Raw genomic sequence first — 27,255 nt, 5'->3', positions numbered from 1 at the left:
TGAATGGGTCATCTTACTGATTTAACACATTTAAAAGAAGCATCCCTGATTCCCCAAACATTTCCATGAAAGAGTAAAAGCCTTTTCCATCATGATTGTAATTCTTCAATCTCAATCTTCAAACTACAAGCCCTTATTCAAGGGCAAATACATGTTTGGAAAAGCAGAAAGAAAGGACCACACAGACAGAAAAGTACGTAAAAACAGTTTATAAAAAGCATCTGAAGATCCAAAAATCCTTCCTTGCCCTAAAAAAACAAATGTCCTCCCTCTTTCGATCCACAGCATGAAAGAGAAAGGAGGCAGTCACTCTAGCCTTGTACTCCCATGGGGGCCAAAAGTGGCCCCTGAACTTAATAGTACATTTTCATCATTTGAATGAAGATGGAATAAAGATGCCCAGACAAGAGGAGGCTGGAGACACTCCATCATAGCTGTGTCTCTACACACCCAGAGTCAAAATCCAACTCAAACTCATCAAGGCACAGTCACACTCCAGGTTCCCATAAAAAAACATCCTCTATTTCACATGACTTAACATTCCTGAAAGCAGTCAGAGGGACAGCCCTCACTCCCCAAACCCCGGAACACAACAATACTGTCCAACCCCACTAACTTTGGCTTGTTGTTGGAAGTCCTGTTAGCTGTTAGAATGTGTTGTTAATGACCTTCTGGTTGTGCTCGTACAATACAAGACTATTCTGATAACTAGCAGCCTACTCTCTTAAATTACCTTTGTACTTGTTTGTTACAGGTGATCATCTTGTGTCATTTAGGAAAAATACATCAGCAATTTTTTTATGATTTCCTTTACTTTAAAGTCGTGCTGTGTGTGTGTGTGTGCGCGCGCTCGGGCATGTGTGTGGCCAATAAATCTCCTCTTCATTGCTTTGCGGTCCATTTAACCAAGACACACAGTATTGTGCCAGTGCAGTGGGTCTCTGTTCAGCCCAGTCTAGCCCACCTGCCATTGGCTTATTGTTGAGCAATACCTCTCAGGAGCACAATGAATCCAGTGTCAGAGAAGAGAGGGACAGAGCTAGTGACAGAGGGATGGAGCGAGGGGGGGGGGGGTGACAGAGCTAGGGACAGAGCTAGGGAGAGGGACAGAACTAGTGACAGAGGGATTGAGCGAGGGGGGGGGGGGGTGACAGAGCTAGGGACAGAGCTAGGGAGAGGGACAGAACTAGTGAGAGAGGGACGGAACTAGGGAGGGAGGAGTGAGGGACAACGCTAGGGAGGGAGGAGAGAGGGACGGAGAGAGGGAGGGAGGAGAGAGGGACAGAGCTCGGGAGGGAGGAGAGAGGGACGGAGAGAGGGAGGGAGGAGAGAGGGAAGGAGAGAGGGACGGAGCTCAGGAGGGAGGAGAGAGGGACGGAGAGAGGGAGGGAGGAGAGAGGGACGGAGAGAGGGAGTGAGGAGAGAGGGACGGAGCTCGGGAGTGAGGAGAGAGGGACGGAGAGAGGGAGGGAGCTCAGGAGGGAGGAGAGAGGGACGGAGAGAGGGAGGGAGCTCAGGAGGGAGCTCAGGAGGGAGGAGAGAGGGACGGAGAGAGTGACGGAGCTCGGGAGGGAGGAGAGAGTGACGGCGCTACGGAGGGAGAGAGTGACAGAGCTAGGGAGGGAGGAGAGAGGGACAGAGGAGAGAGGGACGAATCTAGGGGCAGATACAAAAGCCCTAGAAGGCTAGAGGGAAGACCCCTGCCAGGCGCTAGCACTAACTATCTGGCTAATCAAAAGAAGTGGTTTGAAGGTCAGATCAAGGATAGGGCTAACTGGGTACGGCTGGAATATCACTGAACATATGGACATTGTAAAGACCACTTAGCTTATCTAAACTATGCACATACTTCTCTTTAGACTTTGTTACAAAACTTGAACTGTAACTAATCTCAGCCCATAGCCTCAGAATCCATCACACTGCCCTCAGCATGGAGAGGAGATCGCTGGTAGGGAGAGACAATGTACTGTATGTATGTATGTATCTATGTATGTATCCGTGTACTCTGTATGCGTGCATGTATGTATGTATCCGGGTACCCTGTATGTATCCGGGTACCCTGTATGTATCCGGGTACCCTGTATGTATCCGGGTACCCTGTATGTATCCGGGTACCCTGTATGTATCCGGGTACCCTGTATGTATCTGGGTACTCTGTATGTATCCGGGTACCCTGTATGTATCCGGGTACCCTGTATGTATCCGGGTACCCTGTATGTATCTGGGTACCCTGTATGTATCTGGGTACCTTGTATGTATCCGGGTACCCTGTATGTATCTGGGTACCCTGTATGTATCCGGGTACCCTGTATGTATCTGGGTACCCTGTATGTATCCGGGTACCCTGTATGTATCCGGGTACTCTGTATGTATCCGGGTACCCTGTATGTATCCGGGTACCCTGTATGTATCCGGGTACCCTGTATGTATCCGGGTACCCTGTATGTATCCGGGTACCCTGTATGTATCCGGGTACCCTGTATGTATCCGGGTACCCTGTATGTATCCGGGTACCCTGTATGTATCCGGGTACCCTGTATGTATCCGGGTACCCTGTATGTATCCGGGTACCCTGTATGTATCTGGGTACCCTGTATGTATCCGGGTACATGTTGGTTTGCTATGTTGGGGATCCTCCTCATCATAACTCGTGCTAGCTTGATGTCATGCTTCCATCATTAGAATGCTGCTGCCTTGTTTTAATCAGTTTTAAATCAACAGGGAGCCCAACCCCTTAACGGCAGGAGCAGCAGCGTATAAACACAAGAGAACAAAAGCCCTTTATGATCTACCCACCACTGGTGCACTCCACATCCCCATGTTCCTAATATGTATTCATGTCACCCACTTAGCCACTACAGGGAACTCCTACAGGCCATGTTCAGTTGCCCAATGTTTTCTAATGTTGCAGATAGAAATGCCACGAATAGAGCCAATGTGCTTCCTTATTCTACTACATGTCAGAGGCATATTTCTTCAACATAACATATTGCTATCTGAACGTTCCAAAACATTGCGTCCTGCTGAACACACCTGGCTTCTCTAACACTTGTTCATAGTGAGAAGCCATTTCCCAGGGCCGACTGAACGAAGCAAACAAATCATTCTACTATGACTGCTCCCTCAGATTCCATCCATTCAGCTCCCTTCTGTTCCGTTGTACTGACTGATGTAAATAACGGATGATATCATTGAACCTGACGCCTTTAGGGAAATCCGGTGGACCATACATTATATCCTAGTTTCTTCAGTTGCATGGCAGTTAAACACAGGTACCACAACTAGCTGAAAAGTATACGTTTCAGAAAGGCAACGTAATGTAGGCTTATCGGGTGGATGGACCTTTCATACAAGAACTGGGTTTAAACCAGTCTTAATAACATGTGATGTATATGATGTATCATATATAACATATGATGTATTTAAAACACATCATTATCTATTACATGTGAACAACATTTTAGCTTGCATTTCCACCATGTTCAGCACTATATCTGGTAGAATTGGAATCTGGTCGGTTGATATCTACTGAAATAAGCTACAACACGTTGATACGGGACGGTACATAATATAATGTGATAGGAGAGGAAAAACCACAGTGTTGGTGGCGACACACCAAGTTCTCTGTTGAGAGATTTACCTCGACCCAGGTGTTTTATTTTCATGTTCTACTACAGTGTAACAGAGGCCATAGGACATTATTGTGAAATCGCATTGGACAAAAGGTGCACCCCCCTGCATTCCCTGCTACCTGAGTGCACAGCACCACTAAGTAGCCCTGTAGAGGCTGACACAATCTCCACACAACAACGGGGACATAGAAATAGAATCTAGAATGCTATTTCTAGAATTGTATTTCTAATAACAGGGATACCGCTTATTGAACACCATTTTAAAAAGCACCACAGTGTAAGTAACAGGGCATGGAGTCCCTGGGGGGGGGTGCATGGAGTCCCTGGGGGGGGGGGGTGCATGGGCCAACACACGTGTCAAAGCACCACAGTGTAAGTAACAGGGCATGGAGTCCCTGGGGGGGGGGGGGCATGGAGTCCCTGGGGGGGGTGCATGGGCCAACACACGTGTCAAAGCACCACAGTGTAAGTAACTGGGGGGGGGGGGGGGCATGGAGTCCCTGGGGGGGGCATGGAGTCCCTGGGGGGGGGGGGGGGGGGGGGGGGGTGCATGGGCCAACACACGTGTCAAAGCACCACAGTGTAAGTAACAGGGCATGGAGTCCCTGGGGGGGGGGAGCATGGGCCAACACACGTGTCAAAGCACCACAGTGTAAGTAACAGGGCATGGAGTCCCGGGGGGGGGGGGTGCATGGGCCCACACACACGTCAAAGCACCACAGTGTAAGTAACAGGGCATGGGCCCACACACTAGCCTAAAGGCGCACACACACACGTCAAGCTAATTGCGAGTATGACAACTTTATAAGGTTGAAGAGAATGCTATTGCAAATAAGACAAATGTTTTTAATCAGGTGTCTTTCTCCAACTGCTAAATGACACTGGCAGATAGATATTATAGAGGGTTACAGTGTGTGTGAGTGTGAGAGAGAGAGAGAGAGAGAGAGAGAGAGAGAGCATTTGGGTATTAGGTTGTGGGGTTCACCTACTGTAACAAAGCAAGCTGACAGTATTCTCCTAAGAGCTGCACGGTTACAATAACCAGTCTTCCTTTAGCAGTAGAACAGACAGATCCATCTGTTCCTCCGTAAGCATGTGTACATGAGTCTTTTTTAAACAACAATCCGTTGACATAATAAAATGGCAGTTTTAGATCATCTGGGTCAGGGATGGGCAACGATGATGATGGTGGGGGGTCTGCGTACACACATCCATACCCCCCCCCACACCGCGAGCAAAACATTCTTGACAGAGGAGAGAGATTTTTTTTAATGTGAGTTTCGTGCAATTCTAGACATTTTGCCATGGGGCGAGAGAAGATTTTAATGTTTTGCATCTAATTTCCTGCAATTCTAGACATTTTGCCATAGGGTGGAGAGAAATGTTTGCAGGATTTAATATGATATATCTGAGTGAGACTGACTAACAAAATCAATGGAGGGGCCCCCGGCCAGTAATTCCACCATGATAACAAGTCTAGATAACTGGGCGCTAAACATTATAGCTGATATAGGCTAATTGAGTGACTATGAGTGACTGACATAACAAGAGAAAAACTGCTGATGCACAACCACATGTTGAAATTGTACCTGGTGTATTCTACTATTCTAACTCTCAACAGTAAGTTGAGACCCGACTTAGTTCCCCCCCAAAATATATCCGAGGTCCTTCAGAAGGGGGGCAGTGGGCCACCAGGTGCCCATCACTGATCTAAATATAGTTTAATCTTGCAGAAACTCCAATGACATGATTTAAAAGCACAGTGACTTTGAATGTGCGACCGAGGCCATACCATGTCGACAACATTGGTTTAGCCTACACTTGAATGAATGATACAACACTTAAACTATGGTCACCCTTCTTGGCGTTATACTGAACTCGTCCATTGGGTGGAGGATAGATTTTTAAAGTGGATAACATTTAACTTAATAAACAGTCAAATTAGAGCTCCATCTACATAAACATTCTGATAAAAAGACAAAAATAGAAAAGGTTTGAGAGAAATAAAGGCTATATAATCCCGGAGGAGGTACGGAGGAAGCTGGGTTGTGAACAGAGTGGGTTTACTAGTGTGTTTATATAGCTGGTGTTGGACTGTGTGTTGACTTCTTTCTTTGTGTGTACTTCTTTGACCTTGTTATATTGACCTTCATATAAGAGTTTCAGGCTGTGTCCCGAAATGTGCATTCATGGATTTAAAAGCATAGGATTGGTGTAAAAAACTGTCAGGAGAGAGTTCACACCATTGTTAAATCCATGACTGGAAATGTGCAAGTCCACACTTTGGAAGTAGGCTTGCGGTGCGCAGCCTTAGAACAGCCAGTGTCTGAGCTAACAGACAGAGAGAACTAGCTAGGTGACAACAGAGTGATTCCATAAGGGTTCATAATCTACCACGTACAGTAATGTCCCTTTCAAAGTGAGTCAACCTCCCGCGTCCAAGCCAACCAGGTGGCATCAGGAGGAAGTGGAGTGGGTGGGGACAGCCAGGTCCACATAACCAATCAGGTAGCTGCACCAGTGGACCGGCCTCTGCCACCCATCAATCACACAGTTTCTTCCTACTTATGAAGCCCATAGAGTGATGTGCTGGCTGAGCTGGAGTGAGTGCAGTGTGCCGAGTTAAAGAAATCTCCCAAAAAGCTTCCCATTTTCCAACAAGGAGGTCTGGGCTGGACCGGCCACAGTATGGTACAGGTGATGTTACCATGCTTACTTCACCAATATTCTCTCAGACCTGGAAGGTCAACACAAGAGTGAGTAGGGTGAGAGAAAGTGAGATGTTCACCCCGACCCAACAGGAACTGCCACATACTGCCTTTACAAGTGTTCATTCACGTCACACACATACAATACAAGTTCTTACTTCACTTTTGGTATTGGAAAGGAAAGGGAAAATTGAGCGGATACCCTCCATCTTGTAGGGGACCTACGGGCTTTGGTAAAGTATGGCGCCCGTAAACAAACTAACTCCGGATGGAAGAAGAGGAGAACTCGCATGCAGACCCATTTTAAGTCGCTTGATTGTTTTGCCCCAAAGTGTGTGGGAGGGGTGTAATGTTTTGAGTTCTTAGTGAGCAAAAACAGTCCTTTTTGTGCTTTCAATACACCAAGAATAATAGATACAGAGAAATAACAACATTAGGGAAAATGGCACCTAAAAAAAAAAACTAAAAAAAACCTTTTTGGTTCCAAGTAAATATCATGTGACCAAAATCCACACTGTAAATAACTATATTGAAATGTTTCCTTTCTTTTGATCAACAGTCCCTGAAAGAAAATGACCCTTTTTAGCTTCAGTCAACTGGATATATATATATAAAATGTAGATAGAAAACTGTGTGGTCCTGTGTTGTGGTTGTGATGCAGTGTTGGGGTGTAGGGCTCATTGCTGCTGGCAAGGTTAGTCTGTTCTGCACCCCGAATGTGTATTTGTATTTTTGCTGTTGTTGCATTGATCCATTTAACCCCACTAGGGGGTGCTATCCACCCCTCCCTCTTCCCCCTGCCGAGTCCAGACACAAGATACATTCCCTGGGGTGAGGACGGGGAAGAGAGGGGGCTGTGGTTGTAGATATCCACAGCACCCAGTAGAAGAAGCAGGCCAGTGGGGAAAGAAGGAGTCTACATGGGAAACAATGATTTTCCCCGTTCTCTTTTTATCATGACCTTCTCTCAAAGCAAAAAAAAAGCCCATTCTCAATTTTAAAAAAAGACAGACGTTCTGGGACAAAATGTGCTTCTTTACTGGTCCCTTCATGGCTGACCTGACAATTAGGTCCGAGGTTATTTTTGTTCCCCGGTTGGAAGTCTTGGGAGAGAGCTGGAGTTAGCTTGGGATATACTCAGAACAGTAGGAGGCTCCACCCCCTTGGTCCTGCTGGGGTGGGTCAGGAGGGGTCGGGTTATGGTTGGGGTGGAGTGGACCAGGACTGTAGAAGGGTGTGACAACGTTGGTTTTGGAGTGACAACGCTTGCGTAGGACGGGAACAGAAAGGAACACCCCTGGTTCCCACGGGGAACCCTCACGGTTGGTCGGTTACTTGGTTGGTTCAGTCGGTAAATCTCTGGCAGGCTTTCTTCCATCGGCAGGCAGTGCACCACATGTCCCTGTTCTCCATTCCGTACACTTTACGACACTTCTTACCCTCGCCACGGGACTTACGGCTGGAGAAATGAGAATATGGTGAAATATGTTTGTTAACACTGCCTGGTTTATAATGAGAGAAAACATCCAAAATGTTGATCATTGATGTATAGTTTATACAAGTGGGGAAAACATAAAACATGGTTCTGGTAAGTTGCTTCATTCCTATGGAAGACATGGTTGCCATCTCTAAATATGGATTCAATGTGGGTTTCCTGTGATTTCAGGATGCCTGAAGCTCAGAGGTCATCAGTAAAAGTTCAGCTGGTAAAGGTCATTGGTACCTGAGTGAGCCAGTGGCTCTGGGAGGGGAGGAGAGGACTGCTATTGTCTGGGACCGCTGCTCCCCAAAGCTCTGTGTCCGACTGTGGGTGGGAGATGCCTGGAGAGAGAGAAACAGAACAGGACCAGATCCATCAGAACACAGAAATAGACAGAGAACATGCATTTGAATACAGGCACAAAACAACAGAAAACCACTGGTATGCTTGAGAGGCTGTGTGTGTGTGTGTGTGTGTGTGTGTGTGTGTGTGTGTGTGTGTGTGTGTGTGTGTGTGTGTGTGTGTGTGTGTGTGTGTGTGTGTGTGAGAGAGACTGTATGTGCACGTTTGTGTGTTTTTTCTACTCACAGCAGTGCCAGTGAAGGTGACAGGAGGTGACTGCCAGGAGATACTGAAGGTCGAGCTGCTGCTGGGGGTGAAGGAGGTGGAGGCAGCAGAGCCTGGGGCAGCAGAGCCTGAGGCAACAGAGCCTGAGGCAGCAGAGCCTGAGGCAGCAGAGCCAGAGAAGGGGATGGTGACTGGAGCTGTGGCCTGGGGACGGGAGGGACAGCCACAAGTCAGTCACATCTTTAAAGACCAGTGTGAAGCACCCACACAGTCAATCAATTAACAAATCAATCAATCAATGGACCTATCAACCAATACGCCAATCAAACAATCAAACCAACCAACCGTCAGTCAAGCACTCAATCAATTCAATTGAATTGCAAATACTATAAGCACTTCGCTACTTTGGAAATCAGAAGGTGTGGCCAGTAGTTTTGTGGGTGCATTTCTCACCTGGTAAGCGTGCTCTGCGTGGATGAGGTAGAGGGCGCTGGGGGCAGAGCGACTGAGGGGCGTACTGTTGGAGTGGGTGTGGCTGTGATTATCCTTGTTCCCATTGGTCCCGTTGCTGCCCTCTGCAGGGGGTCGTCTGTGGTGGTCATGGGGGGGAGAGATGGGGGAGAGTACGGAGGGGGAGCCGGGGGACAGGCTGCTCAGACTGTCAGCGACTGAGTCTGTGTTGAGTTTGATCTCCGAGTAGTAGAAATCCTCCTCTCCATCACTGCAGTCAGAGTCACAGTTACGCCTGTGGGAGAGGAAAGGGTTAAAACTAGGGATGTTAATATCAGCATTTATCTTTGATTAGATGAGCCCTGCTCTTGTCATTACAGAGAAATTATGATTGGGGCAGTTTGCTGGTCCCATGACTAATATCAGGTTATGAACTACCGAATCTGATCATGTTCATAAAGTGATTGACAGAGAAACTAAAGCAAGCTCATTGAGATGGATAATTGTTTCCCATTTTGAAGTAGACAATTTTCTTTGTCACGATCCCTCCTGATGATCTGGTTGGACATGACTCCAACAGGGTCACCAGAAGTGATCAGCCAATGAAGTTGGAAGTCCCACCCAGTTGACTACATTAAAATGGCGTTGCCAGGCCTTTTGGCCACCAGAGGCCTCTATCATTCTTTATGAGCAAACTTCATCAGAGATCGACTGGCTCTGAAATGTGTCATTATGTCTCCCTCATCCCCATTGTAGCACAGACAGTAGACCTTACCATCACAGGCCTGGCAAACAAACACTCCTCAAACACTGTTCTGTCTGTCAGGGAAGTGGGGTGGCGGTCTTTAAAGGTATCTCTGTTGTGAGTACCACTGTGGTTATTATTGTGCTTTAATTGACTGAGTGTAAATGTCATCTGTGTGATAACATTGTTCTGTTCTGTCCTCATTTATCCCTGGCCTGTCACGTTGTGCCAAGTGGAGAAAATGTTACCATGGTGATAATACCACAGGGATTAATCTGCTGTTGTGTTTTGACAATCCCAGTGAAAGGAGGTGCCCAAGGTTCAGCTGGACCGCTGCCAGCCAGGTTATATTTGAGATTATAGCCACCCTTTGCCTCGATGACAGCTTTGCAAACTCTTAACATTCTCTCAACCAGCTTCATGAGGTAGTCACCTGGAATGCATTTCAATTAACAGGTGTGCCTGGTTAAGAGTTCATTTGTGGAATTAATGTCCTTCTTAATGCATTTGAGCCAATCAGTTGTGTTGTGACATGGTAAGGGTCACAAAGACCAAGTCCATATTATGGCAAGAACAGCACAAATAAGCAAAGAGAAATGAGTCCATCATTACTTTAAGACATTAAGGTCAATCAATCCGGAATATTTCAAGAACTTTGAAAGTTTCTTCAAGTGCAGTGGCAAAAACTATCGAGCTCTATGATGAAACTGGTTCTCATGAGGACCGCCACAGGAAAGGAAGACCCAGAATTACCTTTGCTGTAGAGGATAAATTCATTAGAGTTACCAGCCTCAGAAATTGCAGTCCAAATAAATGCTTCACAGAGTTCAAGTAACAGACACATCTCAACATCAACTGTTCAGAGGAGACTGTGAATCTGGCCGTCATGGTCGAATTGCTGCAAAGAAACCACTACTAAAGAACACCAATAAGAAGAAGAGACTTGCTTGGGCCAAAAAAAACGAGCAATGGATATTAGACCGGTGGAAATCTGTCATTTGGTCTGATGAGTCCAAATTTGAGATTTTTGGTTCCAACTTTGTGAGACGCAGAGAATGTGAATGAATGAACTCCGCATGTGTGGTTCCCACCATGAATGATGAAGGAGGTGTGATGGTGTGGGGGTGCTTTACTGGTGACTGTCTGATTCATTTAGAATTCAAGGCACACTTAACCAGCATGGCTACCACAGCATTCTGCAGCGATACGCCATCCCATCTGGTTTGCACTTTGTGAGACTGTAATTTGTTTTCCAACAGGACAATGATCCAGAACACACTTCCACACCTCCAAATCCTCAAAAGATTTTACAGCTGCACCATCGAGAGCATCCTGACGGGTTGCATCACTACCTGGTATGGCAACTGCTCGGCCTCCGACCTCAAGGGACTACAGAGGGTAGTGCGTACAGCCAAGCTTCCAGCCATCCAGAAACCTCTATACCAGGCGGTGTCAGAGGAAGGCCCTAAAAATCATCAAAGACTCCAGCCACCCTAGTCATAGACTGTTATCTCTGCTACCGCACGGCAAGCGGTACCGGAGCGCCAAGTCTAGGTCCAAGAGGCTTCTAAATGGCTTCTACCACCAAGCCACAAGACTCCTGAACAGCTAATCAAATGGCCACCCAGACTATTTGCACCCCCCCACGCTGCTACTACTCTCTGTTATTATCTATGCATAGCCACTTTAACAACCCCACCTGCATGTACATAATTATCTAATTTATCGACACCGGTGCCCCCACACATTGACACTGTACTGGTTCCCCCTGTATATAGCCCCGCTTTTGTTATTCACTGCTGCTCTTAATTAGGTTTTTCTTATCTCTTACTTTTTCCTTAATCTTTAAGTATTTTTAGGTATTTTCTTAAAACTGCATTTTTGGTTAAGGGCTTGTAAGTAAGCATTTCCCTGTAAAGTCTACCTACGCCTGTTGTATTCGGCACATAATATTTGGTTTGACTTTGATAAGGGCTATTTGACCAAGAAGGAGAGTGATGGAGTGCTGCATTGGATGATCTGGCCTCCACATTCACCCAACCTAAACATAATTGAGATGGTTTGGGATGAGTCGGACCACAGAGTGAAGGAAAAGCAGCCAACAAGTGCTCAGCATATGTGGGAACTCCTTCAAGACTGTTGGAAAAGCTTTCCTTATGAAGCTGGTCGAAATAATGCTGGTCGAAATAAGTATGTGCAAAGTTGTCGTCAAGGCAAAGGGTGGATACTTTGATAATTTTTAAATATAAAATATGTTTTGATTTGTTTAACACTTTTTTGGTAACTACATGATTCCATATGTGTTATTTCATAGTTTTGATGTCTATACTATTATTCTACAATGTAGAAAATAGTACAAATACAGAAAAACCCTTGAATGAGTAGGTGTTCTAAAACTGTTGACCTGTACTGTATACATGTCAGAGTGAGGATGAAAGAGAGGAGTAAAAAAAAGTGTAAGGGAGAGAGTGAGTGATGTCTATGTGTATAACAGTATGTGTCTTACCCCAGGTGAACGGTCCGGATGTGTCTCTGTATCCCAGCAGCCGTGCTCAGAACCTTCCCACAGTTTTTCCACAGACACTTAAACATCACCTTCATGGAGTTCTGTACATTACACACAGGAGGAAAGACAGAACGACATTCAACATCAGACACTTCACTCTTTTCTCACGCACTCAAAATCTAATTTTATTTGTCATACGCGCCAAATACAACTGGTGTAGACTTTACAGTGAAATAGTAACACAAGAGGAATCAAATACACAAGAATGGAGCTGTAAACAGGGGGTACCAGATCAATGTGGAGCTATATACAGGGAGTACTAGATCAATGTGGAGCTATATACAGGGAGTACTAGATCAATGTGGAGCTATATACAGGGAGTACTAGATCAATGTGGAGCTATATACAGGGAGTACTAGATCAATGTGGAGCTATATACAGGGAGTACTAGATCAATGTGGAGCTATATACAGGGAGTACCAGTACCAGATCAATGTGGATCTATATACAGGGAGTACCAGTACCAGATCAATGTGGAGCTATATACAGAGAGTACCAGTACCAGATCAATGTGGAGCTATATACAAGGAGTACCAGTACCAGATCAATGTGGATCTACAGTGGGGCAAAAAAGTATTTAGTCAGCCACCAATTGTGCAAGTTCTCCCACTTAAAAAGATGATAGAGGCCTGTAATGTTCATCATAGGCACACTTCAACTATGACAGACAAAATTATTTTTAATGAATTTATTTGCAAAATATGGTGGAAAATAAGTATTGGGTCACCTACAAACAAGCAAGATTTCTGGATCTCACAGACATGTAACTTCTTCTTTAAGAGGCTCCTCTGTCCTCCACTTTTTACCTGTATTAATGGCACCTGTTTGAACTTGTTATCAGTATAAAAGACACCTGTCCACAACCTCAAACAGTCACACTCCAAACTCCACTATGGCCAAGACCAAAGAGCTGTCAAAGGACACCAGAAACAAAATTGTAGACCTGCACCAGGCTGGGAAGACTGCATCTGCAATAGGTAAGCAGCTTGGTTTGAAGAAATCAACTGTGGGAGCAATTATTAGGAAATGGAAGACATACAAGACCACTGATAATCTCCCTCGATCTGGGCCTCCACGCAAGATCTCACCCCGTGGGGTCAAAATGATCACAAGAACAGTGAGCAAAAATCCCAGAACCACACGGGGGGACCTAGTGAATGACCTGCAGAGAGCTGGGACCAAAGTAACAAAGCCTACCATCAGTAACACACTACGCCGCCAGGGACTCAAATCCTGCAGTGCCAGACGTGTCCCCCTGCTTAAGCCAGTACATGTCCAGGCCCATCTGAAGTTTGCTAGAGCGCATTTGGATGATCCAGAAGAAGATTGGGAGAATGTCATATGGTCAGATGAAACCAAAATATAACTTTTTGTTAAAAACTCAACTCGTCGTGTTTGAAGGACAAAGAATGCTGAATTGCATCCAAAGAACACCATACCTACTGTGAAGCATGATGGTGGAAACATCATGCTTTGGGGCTGTTTTTCTGCAAAGGGACCAGGACGACTGATCCGTGTAAAGGAAAGAATGAATGGGGCCATGTATCGTGAGATTTTGAGTGAAAACCTCCTTCCATCAGCAAGGGCATTGAAGATGTAACGTGGCTGGGTCTTACAGCATGACAATGACAATTGAAAGTCCGTGTTGCCCAGCAACAGCCCCAAAACATCCCTGCTCTAGAGGAGATCTGCATGGAGGAATGGGCCAAAATACCAGCAACAGTGTGTGAAAACCTTGTGAAGACTTACAGAAAACGTTTGACCTCTGTCATTGCCAACAAAGGGTACATAACAAAGTATTGAGATAAACTTTTGTTATTGACCAAATACTTATTTTCCACCATCATTTGCAAATAAATTAATTAAAAATCCTACAATGTGATTTTATGGATTTTTTTTCCTCATCTTTTTAAGTGGGAGACCTTGCACAATTGGTGGCTGACTAAATACTTGCAGGGATGCAAGGTATTTCAGATAGATATGTACATGAAGGCAGGGTAAAGTGACTAGGCATCAGGATAGATAATAAGGTATTTGAGATAGATATGTACATGAAGGCAGGGTAAAGTGACTAGGCATCAGGATAGATAATACAAGTCAAATAAAGAACAGAGTAGCAGCAGCAAATGATTTAAAAGTGTGTGCGAGCATGTTGTGTTTGTGTTGTCGCTGTATGTGTGTGGGTTTTGTGGAGGAGGCATACACCCGCGCGCAGAATGGCAGAGCTCTTACCTCTCTGTAAGAGGTACAGAGAGGTAAGAGCTCTGCCATTCATCCCATCCTCCATTAGTCAAACTAACATGTGGCCAGGGACTCCCACCAACCCACCCATTCAGTCTGAGGAGGCTGGTGTAACTTGCGGGGTGGTGAGAGGAGAGCGAAGGAGGAGGTCTGCGTGTGTGTGTGTGCGCGCAGGTGTATGCCTCCAGTTGAAAGCCATTGCGCCTGATGAGGATAGATGTGTCTTAATGCTCTGATCCCTCGTCATAGATCTTTATGATGGGTGTCAGGTGGCCGTCTATTTGGCCATTGTTCAGGACATTCATTTAATTTACAACAGAAGATGTTTTACATTTTTTTCTTCCTGATGCCAAATAATACACTCGTCATCATCTCCTGCTTGTGTGTGTGTGTGTGTGTGTGTGTGTGTGTGTGTGTGTGTGTGTTGGTCCTTCAGTAACAAAACCCCTGTGCAGTTCCACATTCCAGCAGCACACAGTTAATTAAAAGAGAGCTGGTGAACGAGCAGCATTGTGTTTGACTCAGAGGAGGACAAGAAGAGCAACACTTGGCTCCAGTTGTCATGGGTGATTATTTCACATGTAACCTGGGGGACGTTTTCTGAAAATATGGGGAACAATGAAAACTAGACTTGTGTCTGAAGCCAATATGGAGAACTGGAGTCAGAAGTTGAAAGAGGAACATAACACAGGGAGACACCAGACAGACATGTCCTGTGCCCCTCCAGGAGAGGTCCTGTGCCTCTCCAGGAGAGGTCCTATGCCCCTCCAGGAGAGGGAGAGTTCCTGTGGTGGATGGTTTTCTTCAAGCTGAGAACAGTTCATTGTTAATGACAACATATAGCCAATAATGTAATAGAATAGACTAGTCTTAAATTAAAAGCGGACTCTTTTACAGAATACTCCTTTAAAATCAAATCTGAATATATTTTATTGCACTGTTGCATGGCTGTCCTCAAATCAAACTATACTCTGATTGAGACTCCTCCTGTCTCCTGCTCTCCATCTACCCCTTTCTCATTCTCTTTGTGTCTGTCTCCATCTCTCAGCACACCCCCTCTAACTTTCTTTCCACCACCCCCCCATCTCTCTCTCTCTCTCCATCCTCTCATTCTTTAGAATCAGTATCCAATTAAGAGATGAGGGGTGCTGTGCGTCTCTCACCAGAGCTATCCTATTGATCTGATGAGACGCACGGCACCGCTCATCTCTTAATTGGATACTGATTCTAAAGAAGGAGGAGACGGAGGGACAATCTTCATGTTTGCCAGTGAAGATATTAAAATCATTAATTTCAATGTTAGATGGGCCCATGTGTGGCTGTAAAGTAATTAAGCAGGATAAATGCCTGGAGTCGCAGGGCGGGAGGTGTGTGTGTGTGTGTGTGTGTGTGTGTGTGTGTGTGTGTGTGTGCGTCAGTATAGTCTGGGAATGGACAGCTAGACAACAGAGCTTCAGCATCCAAGAATTCCGCTCCCCTGATAAGAATGAGAGACAAAGAAAGAGGGAGAGAAATAAAGGAGGGAATATTCAGTCATTAATTCATGTAAATGAGGAGAGTGACAAAATGGTGGCCATCAACGGAGTAAATAAATGAGAGTTGAAGTGGGAGCGTTCGGCTACTCCAAGTGGCCATAACATGCTGCTGGTTCCGCCCAATTAGTGTTCATGGTCTACTCTAGTGGTGTTTGTGCTATGTGGTGGCTCAGAGACGACATCAGGCGTCACCACGTGTCTAAGGATCAGTCTGTCACTTTTACCCAGTGTCCCAAATTCTACCTCAGTCAGCTTGTCATCTCCCAATGTCACGGAGTTCAAGAAGGAAGTATTACAGTAGCTAGCAGGAACTCCCGTCTTTTGGAACATCCTCTGTCTTGTCAAGATCACTGATACTGCAGTACAACCCCTTCTTAAATCAACCTACTACCAATTAAAAATGTACAACAGTCAGAAGTGTTTGAAACATTGATCTATTCAAGTGTTGGTTCTGTGTGGTCCTCAGAGGACCAAAATAGCATTATGTTAACTGTTTTCGGGTTATCCTATGGGTTATCCTATGGGTTATCCTATGGGTTATCCTATGGGTTATCCTAAGGGGTATCCTATGGGTTATCCTATGGGTTATCCTAAGGGGTATCCTAAGGGGTATACTAAGGGGTATCGAGTGTATCCACTTGTGTGGCTAGAATTGTATTTTTAGATGGTGAAATGAAATCGGTCTATCCACCTTGCGCTTGCGTGGGATTGGCTCGTCGAAGAGTAGGCTGCTGCCATCCTGTTCGTCGATGGCATCGTCGGGGGGCGGGCCGTTGACGCTGGACATGCGGAAGGGCTTGAAGCTGTCTGCAGATAGCGGTGGGGAGGGGGTGGACGGGTTGGACTGGTCACTAGGGCCGCTCCAGCTCCAATAGCCACTACTGCTGTAACTGGAGGGCGTGAAGCCCCCACCACTCTCCTTCCACGAGCCATTCAGACCCTCTGGGGGGGGGAGAGAGAGAGAGAGAGAGAGAGAGAGAGAGAGAGAGAGAGAGAGAGAGAGAGAGAGTCAGAAAAGTACTCAAACTTAGTACTCAACTATTTAGGAGTCCTCTAAGCAACAATTGTCACTGAGATGACATCATATGATTCAGAAACACATGCATCTAACGGTGATTTCCAGCTGCATCGACTTTCAACGTATGCAGTAGTTTTAATAATACTTTATTTTAAGCACGTTTCAAGTCATACTTTAAAACAAACAAGACTAAAATTCCACTAAACATTATGGAAGGCTAACCAGAGAACACACTAAACATGATAACAGACTTATTAGGGAGGTGAACTCGACGGGGGGTGAAAGCTAAGACAACAGATCATCCGGTGTGAATGTGTTATTGGAAGTGTGTATGGATTGTGAGGTTCTGACATGGAGAGGGAGGGAGTTCCAGAGTTCAGGGGCTGCACTGCTAAAATCCCCGTCTCCCATGGAGCAGAAGCTGGTGGGATGGATGGTGTGGAGGCCAGCGTCGAAAGAGTGCAATTTTGAGTGGCACAACAAACAAGACCTCATTTACAGTTGCTTCACTCCATGGACTTAGTTGAGAAGTCTTGCGATTGATATAATATACATTACAGCAGATGAAGAGAAACTCTCCTTTAGATATCACCGTGACAAACCACTCAGCACTTCTAATTCAATCTGAAGGTGGAGACGGAGCAGAGAGATCAAAGACAGCATTCATCTTTACCTGGTTGGAGAGCTGCACTCAGGAGATACATACAGTATGCATCTCTACAGCTGCACTAGTCTCACCATGTCCTCATCATGACGTGACCTCAGCAAGGGGATATGTATATGAAACAGTAAATGGTTCACCCAAAAACAACTTCCTTTGTCAGTTCGTTCAGAGCACGCAAAACGACACGTACAGACGCTAGCTATCATGATCGCCTACGCAAATGTTTGTTTGATCAAATGTTTGATTGTTGCCGTCTTGGGACAAAACTCAGTGGTTAAAGAAAATCTTAATTTATTTTACCTTGATTTAAACTAGGCAAGTCAGTTAAGAACAAATTCTTATTTACAATGACGGCCTAGGAACAGTGGGTTAACTGCCTTGTTCACGGGCAGAACGACCAATTTTTACCATGTCAGCTCGGGGATTCGATCTAGCAACCTTTCGGTTACTGGCCCAACGCTCAAACCACTAGGCTACCTGCCGCCTTAATGGGATCACCAGTATAAAAAGAGGATACAATAATAAATGATATAAAACCAGGTTTGGTCGACTAACCGCTGACTTTGACTGGGGGGCTCCTGACCAGTGGACTGCTGGACAGGCTGGTCAGAACCATGGCAGCTGTCACCTTGTCCATGTCCACTTCCTCCTCTGACTTCCTGTTAAAACAACAACAAACAGAGAATATTACTGTGCATGAAAACACAACAACGATAACAAACAGATAATGTGGATGTATCCAAAATGACATCATATACAGCTCTGACCCAAAGCATGAAGCCTACATTGGTAATATGGCACAGCAATATAGTGCAATTTCAGATTCACTGGGCATGCCTCAAAACCATTCGTCAACTCCCCCTGTGAGACTGTGATATATTGGTTAGCTCATTAATACGATCCGGCAGCCTCTTTGTTCTACGTTGATGTGACCGCGCCGTGTCTCTGACAAATAACAGACATGCTGAATGTAAACATCGCCATGCGTCTCTTAATTGGCGTGAATTCACCAACGCAATGTATTCATCTCTTAATCCACCCCGCTGTACTCCCAACACACACGCACGCACGCACACGCACACACACAAATTACTATTATAGAGAGCAGGGAGGTTGATAGAGAAGAATTACCTAAATCATTGTTCTGATGAAATTAATATGATGTCATTCATGGATTACATATAAATCACTGATTAACTTTACCCAGAACCCCCCCCCCCAGTTTCTGGTCACCTTGGTGTGTGTGTGTGTGTGTGTGTGTGTGTGTGTGTGTGTGTGTGTGTGTACGTAGATAATGCCACCAGGCCGTCCCTTTGGACAGCTCATGATTGCAGTCCCTCATATCTTTAAATGGATGAAATATTGTAGATTTCACCAACACAGTAAATATGTTGGTGAAATCTACATATAGTAAATATGTAATGTATGTGCACACACACAGAGTAGTCTAGTGGTTATGATATGGGGAGATAATTACAAGCGATGGGGAGATGACAGGATTGTGAAAATTGTGAAATTCACGCACTTATTAAGAAAACACGCGGTCATCCCTACTGCCTATGGTCTGGCAGACTCTCTAAACACAAATGCATATTTTCTAAATGATGCCTAAGTATTGTCGTGTGCCCCTGGCTATCCGTCAATTTTAAAAACAAGAAAATGGTGCCGTCTGCTTTAATAGAAAAAAAAATGAAATTATTTAGTACTTTTACTTTCGAAACTTAAGTATATTTTAGCAATGACATTTGCTTTTAATACTTAAGGATATTTAAAACCAAATACTTTTAGACTTTTACTTTTACTCAAGTATGACTATTGGGTACTTTTTACACTGAAGAACACTAGAACTTCATCCTCTCTCTTATTTGTACCTAACCAAGTTCCTTTAAAGGGATACTGTAAGATTCTGGCAATCAAGCCATTTTTGTATTTACCTAAGTTAGAGGTATTTTTGCGAGCCAATGCTAACTAGTGTTAGCGCAAAGCAGAAGTCTACAGGTACCTGTAGCAAGTAGAAAAGTAGTAAGCATTCTCATTTGACTCTGGGTAAGTAGAAAAACGTCTTAAATGCCAGAAACTCACAGTATCCCTTTAAATCAGAGTAGAGCTGTGAACCAAGCAGTCTGCCTGCCCTGCTAAACTGGCGGGGGGGTATCACAGGGTTTATAACAGCCTGTACTCCAGCCCACTGCCCCTCATTAGCAGAGACAGGGTTAGGTCTACCCCCCTCATTGGGGTTTGGTTGGGGGGCAGGGGGCAAATGGGAGAGATGGCCATCAGCCAGAGAGAAGCAGTCTGTCTACAGTCTGATGACATCTGTTGAACTTACACTGTTCCACCAGACAGACAGATGTGCTAACAACTTTCTTGTGGTTGACTGACTGTCCAAACTCTAGAAGACAAATGGCTTAGTAGGGTTGGCGGGGTGGTGGGAGAAAGGCAATCTGAGTGAAAAGGAGAGAGAGAGAGAAACCAATACCTACCCTCCTTCCCACTCACCAGACATCTGTGCCTTTGTCTTTAATGGTTCCATTGAGGAACCACTCGACAGCCAGCACCCTCCTTGCCCTGTTCCCTGTCCCAGCCCGGGATGTTTCCAGTTTCTGGAACACCACCAGGTGTTTCTGGAACACCACCAGGTGTTTCTATAACACCACCAGGTGTTTCTATAACACCACCAGGTGTTTCTGGAACACCACCAGGTGTTTCTGGAACACCACCAGGTGTTTCTGGAACACCACCAGGTGTTTCTGGAACACCACCAGGTGTTTCTATAACACCACCAGATGTTTCTATAACACCACCAGATGTTTCTATAACACCACCAGGTGTTTCTGGAACACCACCAGGTGTTTCTGGAACACCACCAGGTGTTTCTATAACACCACCAGGTGTTTCTATAACACCACCAGGTGTTTCTATAACACCACCAGGTGTTTCTGGAACACCACCAGGTGTTTCTGGAACACCACCAGGTGTTTCTGGAACACCACCAGGTGTTTCTGGAACACCACCAGGTGTTTCTGGAACACCACCAGGTGTTTCTGGAACACCACCAGGTGTTTCTGGAACACCACCAGGTGTTTCTGGAACACCACCAGGTTTTTCTGGAACACCACCAGGTGTTTCTGGAACACCACCAGGTGTTTCTATAACACCACCAGGTATTTCTGGAACACCACCAGGTGTTTCTATAACACCACCAGGTGTTTCTATAACACCACCAGGTGTTACAGACGATTTAGCGCAACATGTTTCCTTGGCGATTGTCCTGTTTGATTGAATTGTTTCAGGCTCTTTCATTCTATAGCAACACGTTATTAGCAGGTGATAAAAGACTTTCGAGAACCACAGGAACAGACAGAAATAAAAGAGGAAGTTTGATGGGACATAACCAGCTCCGTACTGTACAATGGATACACTAGCCATCTCCTCAGATGTACCGCATCAGAAAACAACATGTCTTACATTAACACGAGTCTCTTCCTGCATGTCTAAAATGAGTTCGGCTAAGACCATTTGGACATTGAATCCCGACGCGTACTGTAATAGTTCTGTGAACTCATGAACGACAAGTTATCTTCTAAACACAGACCACTTACTGTTGTTGTAGTTCAGCTAACTTAACTAACCAATGACAATTAAACGAGAGGTTTTGATCCAGAACAAACTGCCGTTTCTCTCTTTAGATAAGACGTGACGTGGGGAGTTTGACATGGAACATAAGTACAGACATTCCAGGTATAATGTGTCACACACACACACACACACACGCACACACACACACACACACACACACACACACACACACACACACGCACACACACACACGCACACACACACACGCACACAGGCATTCATATCTGGAAACTTTATTCTCCGTGTCATCGAAACCCATTACTCAAAAATAATGAAGCCAATTTAACTATCTGCCGGGAATTCCCCCCAAACTCTGCCTAGTGAGAGCCCTCCTTCCTATTGCTACACACAACCTCCCCCTCACCTCTGAGAATGAACTCTGTTTTGCTCTCTCTCCTACCACTCAACTCTGTTTTGAGCTGGGTGTAAAACAGGGAGAGGAGAGCAAGGGGCCCCAGAGGAGGGGTATTTGGGGCTCCAGCGGAGGGTTAGAGGGGGCTCCCCAGTCTCTTTGATGTGGGCGTAGAGCGGGGCAGCTCATCTTTAATTACAGTCGCTGGCCTATGACGCTCATTTCCTCTTGAATAATTGACCATAGATCAGACACCTCCTGCGAAAAGCTAAACACCTTCCAATCTCTCTCCCCCTCTTATCTACTTGGATGATACTTCTATCGTCTGTCCACACACGCACACATACAGACACAGATCTATGAATGACATGGGGCAAGGACATGAAGGACATTAAGACTAACCTCCCACCACACACGGAAGAGCTGCATTCCAGACAAAGGCCATGCCTTCATCTCACAGGGGTTGTGGATAATAAGAGCGAGAGCATTGTTTTTTCATTACATTTTCTGTGTGACTTCCACATCAGATCTTTCCTCCTTTCATTTGAGTTAGTGTGTTTAGCAGATGTGTTTTTGCGTGTCACTGTCTGAGTGTGCGTGTGTACATGCGTGCTTGTGCATGGGTCTGTGTGCTTATAGTCTGATGCTTTAAGGGCACTGTTACAGCCTTATCTAAAATGTATTTTAAAATAAAATAAAACATCTCAATCTACACACAATACCCCATTACGACAAGGCCAAAACAGGTTTTTAGAAATGTTTGCAAATGTAATAAAACAGAAATACCTTATTTACAGTATTCAGACCCTTTGCTATGAGACTGGAAATTCAGCTCAGGTGCATCCTGTTTCCATTGATCATCCTTGAGATGTTCCTACAAATTGATTTGAGTCCACCTGTGGTAAATTCAATTGATTAGACATGATTTGGAAAGGCACACACCTGTCTATATAAAAGGTCCTTCAGTTGCCAGTGTATGTCAGAGCAAAAACCAAGCAATGACGTCGAAGGAATTGTACATAGAGCTCAGAGAAAGGATTGTGTTGAAGCACAGATTTGGGGAAAGGTACCAAAAAATGTCCAAGAACACACTGGCCTCCATCATTCTTAAATAGAAGAAGTTTGGAACCACCAAGACTCTTCCTAGAGCTGGTCGCCAAACTGAGCAATTGGGGGAGAAGGGCCTTGGTCAGGGAGATGACCAAGAACCCAATTGTCACTCTGACAGAGCTCCCAGAGTTTGTTCCTCTGTGGAGATGGGAGAACCTTCCAGAAAGACAGCCATCTCTGCAGCACTCCACCAATTTATAGGGCCCTATGATATCCGCGATGCAGAAAACGCAGACGGGATCGCAGAATTTGGTAATAAAAAAGGAATCAACTGGAAAACGTGGAATATTGCAGAATTTTCCATAATTTGACTGAATTTGTAAAAATTATTGTAGTAACCTAAATTATTTCATAATTGTAAAATTACAGACGAGTAGGCCTAGAGAATTAATTCCGTTTTCCGGGGGGTCAGTCGTGCGTGGGACTCTTACGTCACCTCACAACTTGGCTGTCACTTTGAGAATCACATTCGAAGAGGCCGTCTGCTCCGGCCAAGTCGTCGAAGAGGCCGTCTGAGACGCCCAAGTCGTCAAAAAAAACAAAAAAAGTTGACCCTAACCCCTAAATTCAGAGCAGAGCAATACCCAACGAACCATCGAGTCAGGCGATAAGCTGTTTTGAAAGTTATGTCAACATACTATTGATTGGACCCGTAAAAATAAGTGTGTGATGACCACTTAAAGTCTAAAGCCCATGTGAAGAACAAGGAAAAGCACCGTGTTAGCCAAAGCATACCTCTTCAAACGACCATTACTAGTGCAAGTGCATCAGCAGATTCAAGACTAGAATTTATTCAGGATTTTGTGGCTGTGTGTGCCGAGTCTGATATCCCCTTTGAAAAGCTAAGAAATCCAAGGCCGTTTCTAGTGAAGCATTGCAAACAGGGAGGAGCGTTGCCCGAAAATGAGAGCAGTCTCCGTCAAACTCACCTGCCCCGTGTGTTTGACCAACATATGACTGCCCTTCTACAGAAGATCCGTGGGAAAAAGTTTGCGGTGGTTGTTGACAAGACAACAGATGCAAGGGATTTCAGCGTTCTAAACATGGTCATTGGTGAGTTAACTTAACAGCCTATTAACACATTCTGCAAGTTGAATTGTCCGCATGCAAATTGTGATATTCCAAACGACGAGCTATTGTGGTGAAATATAGCGATGCATAATGTTAGCAGCTGTCTGCCTCTCCAATTAGGTAACTATCGCTGTTGAAAACCAGTACTTCCTGGTGGATGTCATTTTCATGGACAAATGCAACTCCTCAACGTTTTCCCAAGCTATACTAGCCTCCCTCCACAGCAACGATCTGAACCTGAACGATGCCTGGGCAGTGGTCACAGACAATGCCTCCTACTGCCTGAAGGCATACAAGGAGGTTCTGAAAGGAGTGATGCCCAACAGTGTCCATGTAACCGGTCTCTGCCATGTCAATCTGGTGTGTGAGACCTGACAGCACTACAAATACTTCTCTGAAGTTGCATCACTTGTGACATGGATGAGATCTGTCTTCTTCAAGAAGCCTGCCAGAATGAGAAGATGGGTGAGCTTCCTCATTATGAAGGAGTTTGTGCAGGCCAAGGCTCCTCCTGAAGCAGTGAGCTCCAGATGGAATAGTTGGTTTGAGGCAGTGAAGTACCACGCAGAGTATGTTCATCTGTACAGAGAGTTTTTGTTGGCAGAAAAGTCATTATCCCAGGCAGTCACATACCTCCTCATCCAGCTGGAAACAGAGGAGAAGGTGCAGGCCCTCACTGTTAAGATGACCTTCATCTCAGAGGGCTGCTCCAAATGGATGACAGCTCTGTCAATCCTAGAAGGAACACACTGTCCCACAGCAGTGTCAGCATACAATGTCATGTAGGATCTGGGCTCTTACCTAGTGAATGGAATGGCAAAAACATGCGGGCATGGTGCCAATACAGATGAGCTATTGAGAAGGATGGGGATTGGAGAGAGGAGGGAGGTGCTTGACCATCTCCATGATGCATTCCACTTGGCCTTCACAAAGTTCTCAAAGCACTGGGACACACATCCAGCCAGAGAGATCTACAGGCTGGCTAGGGAGTTCGATCCGAGGCAGACTCCAGCATGGGAAAGCAGATTGAAGCATACACACAACTGAAACCCATGGCAAGCCCATCAACAGAGCTGAGTGAAGAATGGATTGCCTATCAGCACTGTGTGTCCAGGGAGCCCTCACCTGCTTTGGAGCTTGCTGATTACTGGAGGGGCCTGAGTGTGAGATTCCCAAGAGTTGCAGAAGTGGCAGTGCCCTACATCAACTTCCCAGTCAGCTCAGTCGACTGTGAGAGGAGTTTCAGCAAAAATAAGACTCTGTTCACAGACAAGCGAGAGATACTCACCGAGTTCAACACAAAGAGGCTGACAATCATGTACTTCAATAGAGATGTCTGTCATAGATGGAAAACTTACAATGGACAAACATAGGAGCTCATAAGGTAGTTCCATAAGTTTTGCCTATTGCTGCATTTTTGCCTAGATTCTTGCATGAATCTTTTTTTCTCCATTTATAATGAAACACTTATGTGAAGCACTTTATTTGACAGAAAAACATTGAATGCAACATTTAGTTTGTTTTGTACATAAGTATAACTCTAGGTTGCCTATTGCTTGTTGCATTGTTCTCTTTATTCTTGCATGACTTTTTAATAATGAAACACTTAGTAGAACTCCGTATTGAAGCACTTGCCTTGATAAAAAATAGTGCAATATTGTGTTGCATTATTACAAATGTAGTCCTTGTATACTCTTATCTTATTAAATTGTTGACGTTTTATTCATTCACATTATTAGACACGCTTTCTGATGATGAAATTTGAATTCAGAATTAAGAAAAAAAACTGAATGAGGAAAAAATACAACTGAATTTGAAAAACAATAAAATGGATTTCATAGAACCCTAAATTTATGGTAGAGTGGCCAGACGAAGGCCACTCTTCAGTGAAAAGGCACATAACAGCCCGCTTGGAGTTTGCCAAAAGGCACCTAAAGGACTCTCAGACCATGAGAAACAAGATTCTGATGGTAGTATCATGCTGGGAGAATGTTTTTCAGCAGCAGAGAGACTGGGAGCTGCAGAATGCCCAGGACCTCAGACTGGGACAAAGGTTCACCTTCCAACAGGACAACGACCCTAAGCACACAGCCAAGACAACGCAAGAGTGGCTTCGGGACAATCTCTGAATGTACTTGAGTGGCTCAGCCAGAGCCAGGACTTGAACCCGAACATCTCTGGAGAGACCTGAAAATAGCTGTGCAGCAACGCTCCCAATCCAACCTGACAGAGCTTGAGAGGACCTGCAGAGAAGAATTGGAGAAACTCCCCAAATACAAGTGTGCCAAGCTTGTAGCTTCATACCCAAGAAGACTTGAGGCTGTAATCGCTGCCAAATCTTGCTTCAACAAAGTACAGAGTAAAGGGTCTGTATACTTCTGTAAACGTAATTTCAAAAACAAAAACTTTTTTTTGCTTTGTCATTATGGGGTATTGTGTGTAGATTGATTAGGGGGGGAATTATTTGATCCATTTTAGAATACGGCTGTAGCTTAACAAAATGTGGAAAAAGTCTGAATACATGCCGAATGCACTGTACATTTATGACTGCTTGACTAAATAAACTATTGGTCGACCAATAGCATATCGACCAAACAATCGACCAGTCGACTAAATGGGGTCAGCCAAGTATGTTTGTTAGCTAGCCAGACAGTTTTAGAGGAATGAGTCCATAAATGTTTCAAATTAACTGCCAATATGTCAACATTCCATTCAAACAACACAGTCAATCCACAGCCACACACACTGGCTGAAAACAGTTGATGATAGGACTGAGACAAGTTGTAAATGCAACAAGTACTGATATGGTATTTCATTTAAATTATTTAACCTTTATTTAACCAGGTAGGCCAGTTGAGAACAAGTTCTCATTTACAACTGCGACCTGGCCAAGATAAAGCAAAGCAGTACGACACAAACAACAACACAGAGTTACACATGGGATAAACAAACGTATAGTCAATAAAAAATATAAAGTCTATTTACACGGGATAAGACAAAGACAAGCACACACAAGACTGCTATGTCATCTTGGGATTTTTTTTTGTATCACATAATAACACTCACAGCTTTCTGAGAAAACAAAAATGGAGACTGGTCTGTTTACATATACTGTATTTTACATGCCATTTATACAGAGAATTGGTATAAAACCTGTATAAACTGTATTTAGGATTATATAACAATATTTTAGGTTGACAATAATTCCATTGCACAATGTCTGATACATCACGTCTTACTTTTTCCTGCATCCATTTCCTGCATTCATTCATATTAGACTGGTTCCCCAGCCAGCATTAAGGAATCGGCCGAGAAGTGGCCCGATGCAAATTTAAATAAATGTATACAAAATTACCCAATTTAATCATTTTAAATATTACTATTATACATTTAATGCATACAAATTATACCCATCCACCCCAAAAAAATGTACGTTGGAGGAAACAGCGTACACCTGGTGACTGTGTCGGTGTGCAT

At 44.7% G+C, this 27,255-nt stretch overlaps 1 protein-coding gene across 2 annotated transcripts in view; it reads right to left on the bottom strand.

The window, feature by feature from the left end:
* Positions 1–5,337: 5,337 nt before the first annotated feature.
* Positions 5,338–27,255, bottom strand: part of LOC139373688 (zinc finger protein 704-like) — a 98,558-nt gene continuing 76,640 nt past the window's right edge. For both annotated transcript variants that reach the window (XM_071114531.1, XM_071114532.1), the window contains exons 3-9: positions 18,162–18,265; positions 16,616–16,866; positions 12,089–12,189; positions 8,841–9,132; positions 8,409–8,591; positions 8,064–8,161; positions 5,338–7,799 (exon numbers count right to left, since the gene is read on the bottom strand). In XM_071114531.1, coding sequence (XP_070970632.1) covers positions 7,685–7,799; positions 8,064–8,161; positions 8,409–8,591; positions 8,841–9,132; positions 12,089–12,189; positions 16,616–16,866; positions 18,162–18,265 — 1,144 coding nt within the window. In that variant the 3' untranslated portion in view covers positions 5,338–7,684. The remainder of the gene's footprint in view (positions 7,800–8,063; positions 8,162–8,408; positions 8,592–8,840; positions 9,133–12,088; positions 12,190–16,615; positions 16,867–18,161; positions 18,266–27,255) is intronic.

The sequence above is a fragment of the Oncorhynchus clarkii genome, chromosome 18 (assembly GCF_045791955.1).
Source record: "Oncorhynchus clarkii lewisi isolate Uvic-CL-2024 chromosome 18, UVic_Ocla_1.0, whole genome shotgun sequence".
Taxonomy (NCBI): Eukaryota; Metazoa; Chordata; class Actinopteri; order Salmoniformes; family Salmonidae; genus Oncorhynchus; species Oncorhynchus clarkii.
Note: the sequence above shows the minus strand (reverse complement) of the source record. Positions and strands in the feature narration are given on the sequence as shown.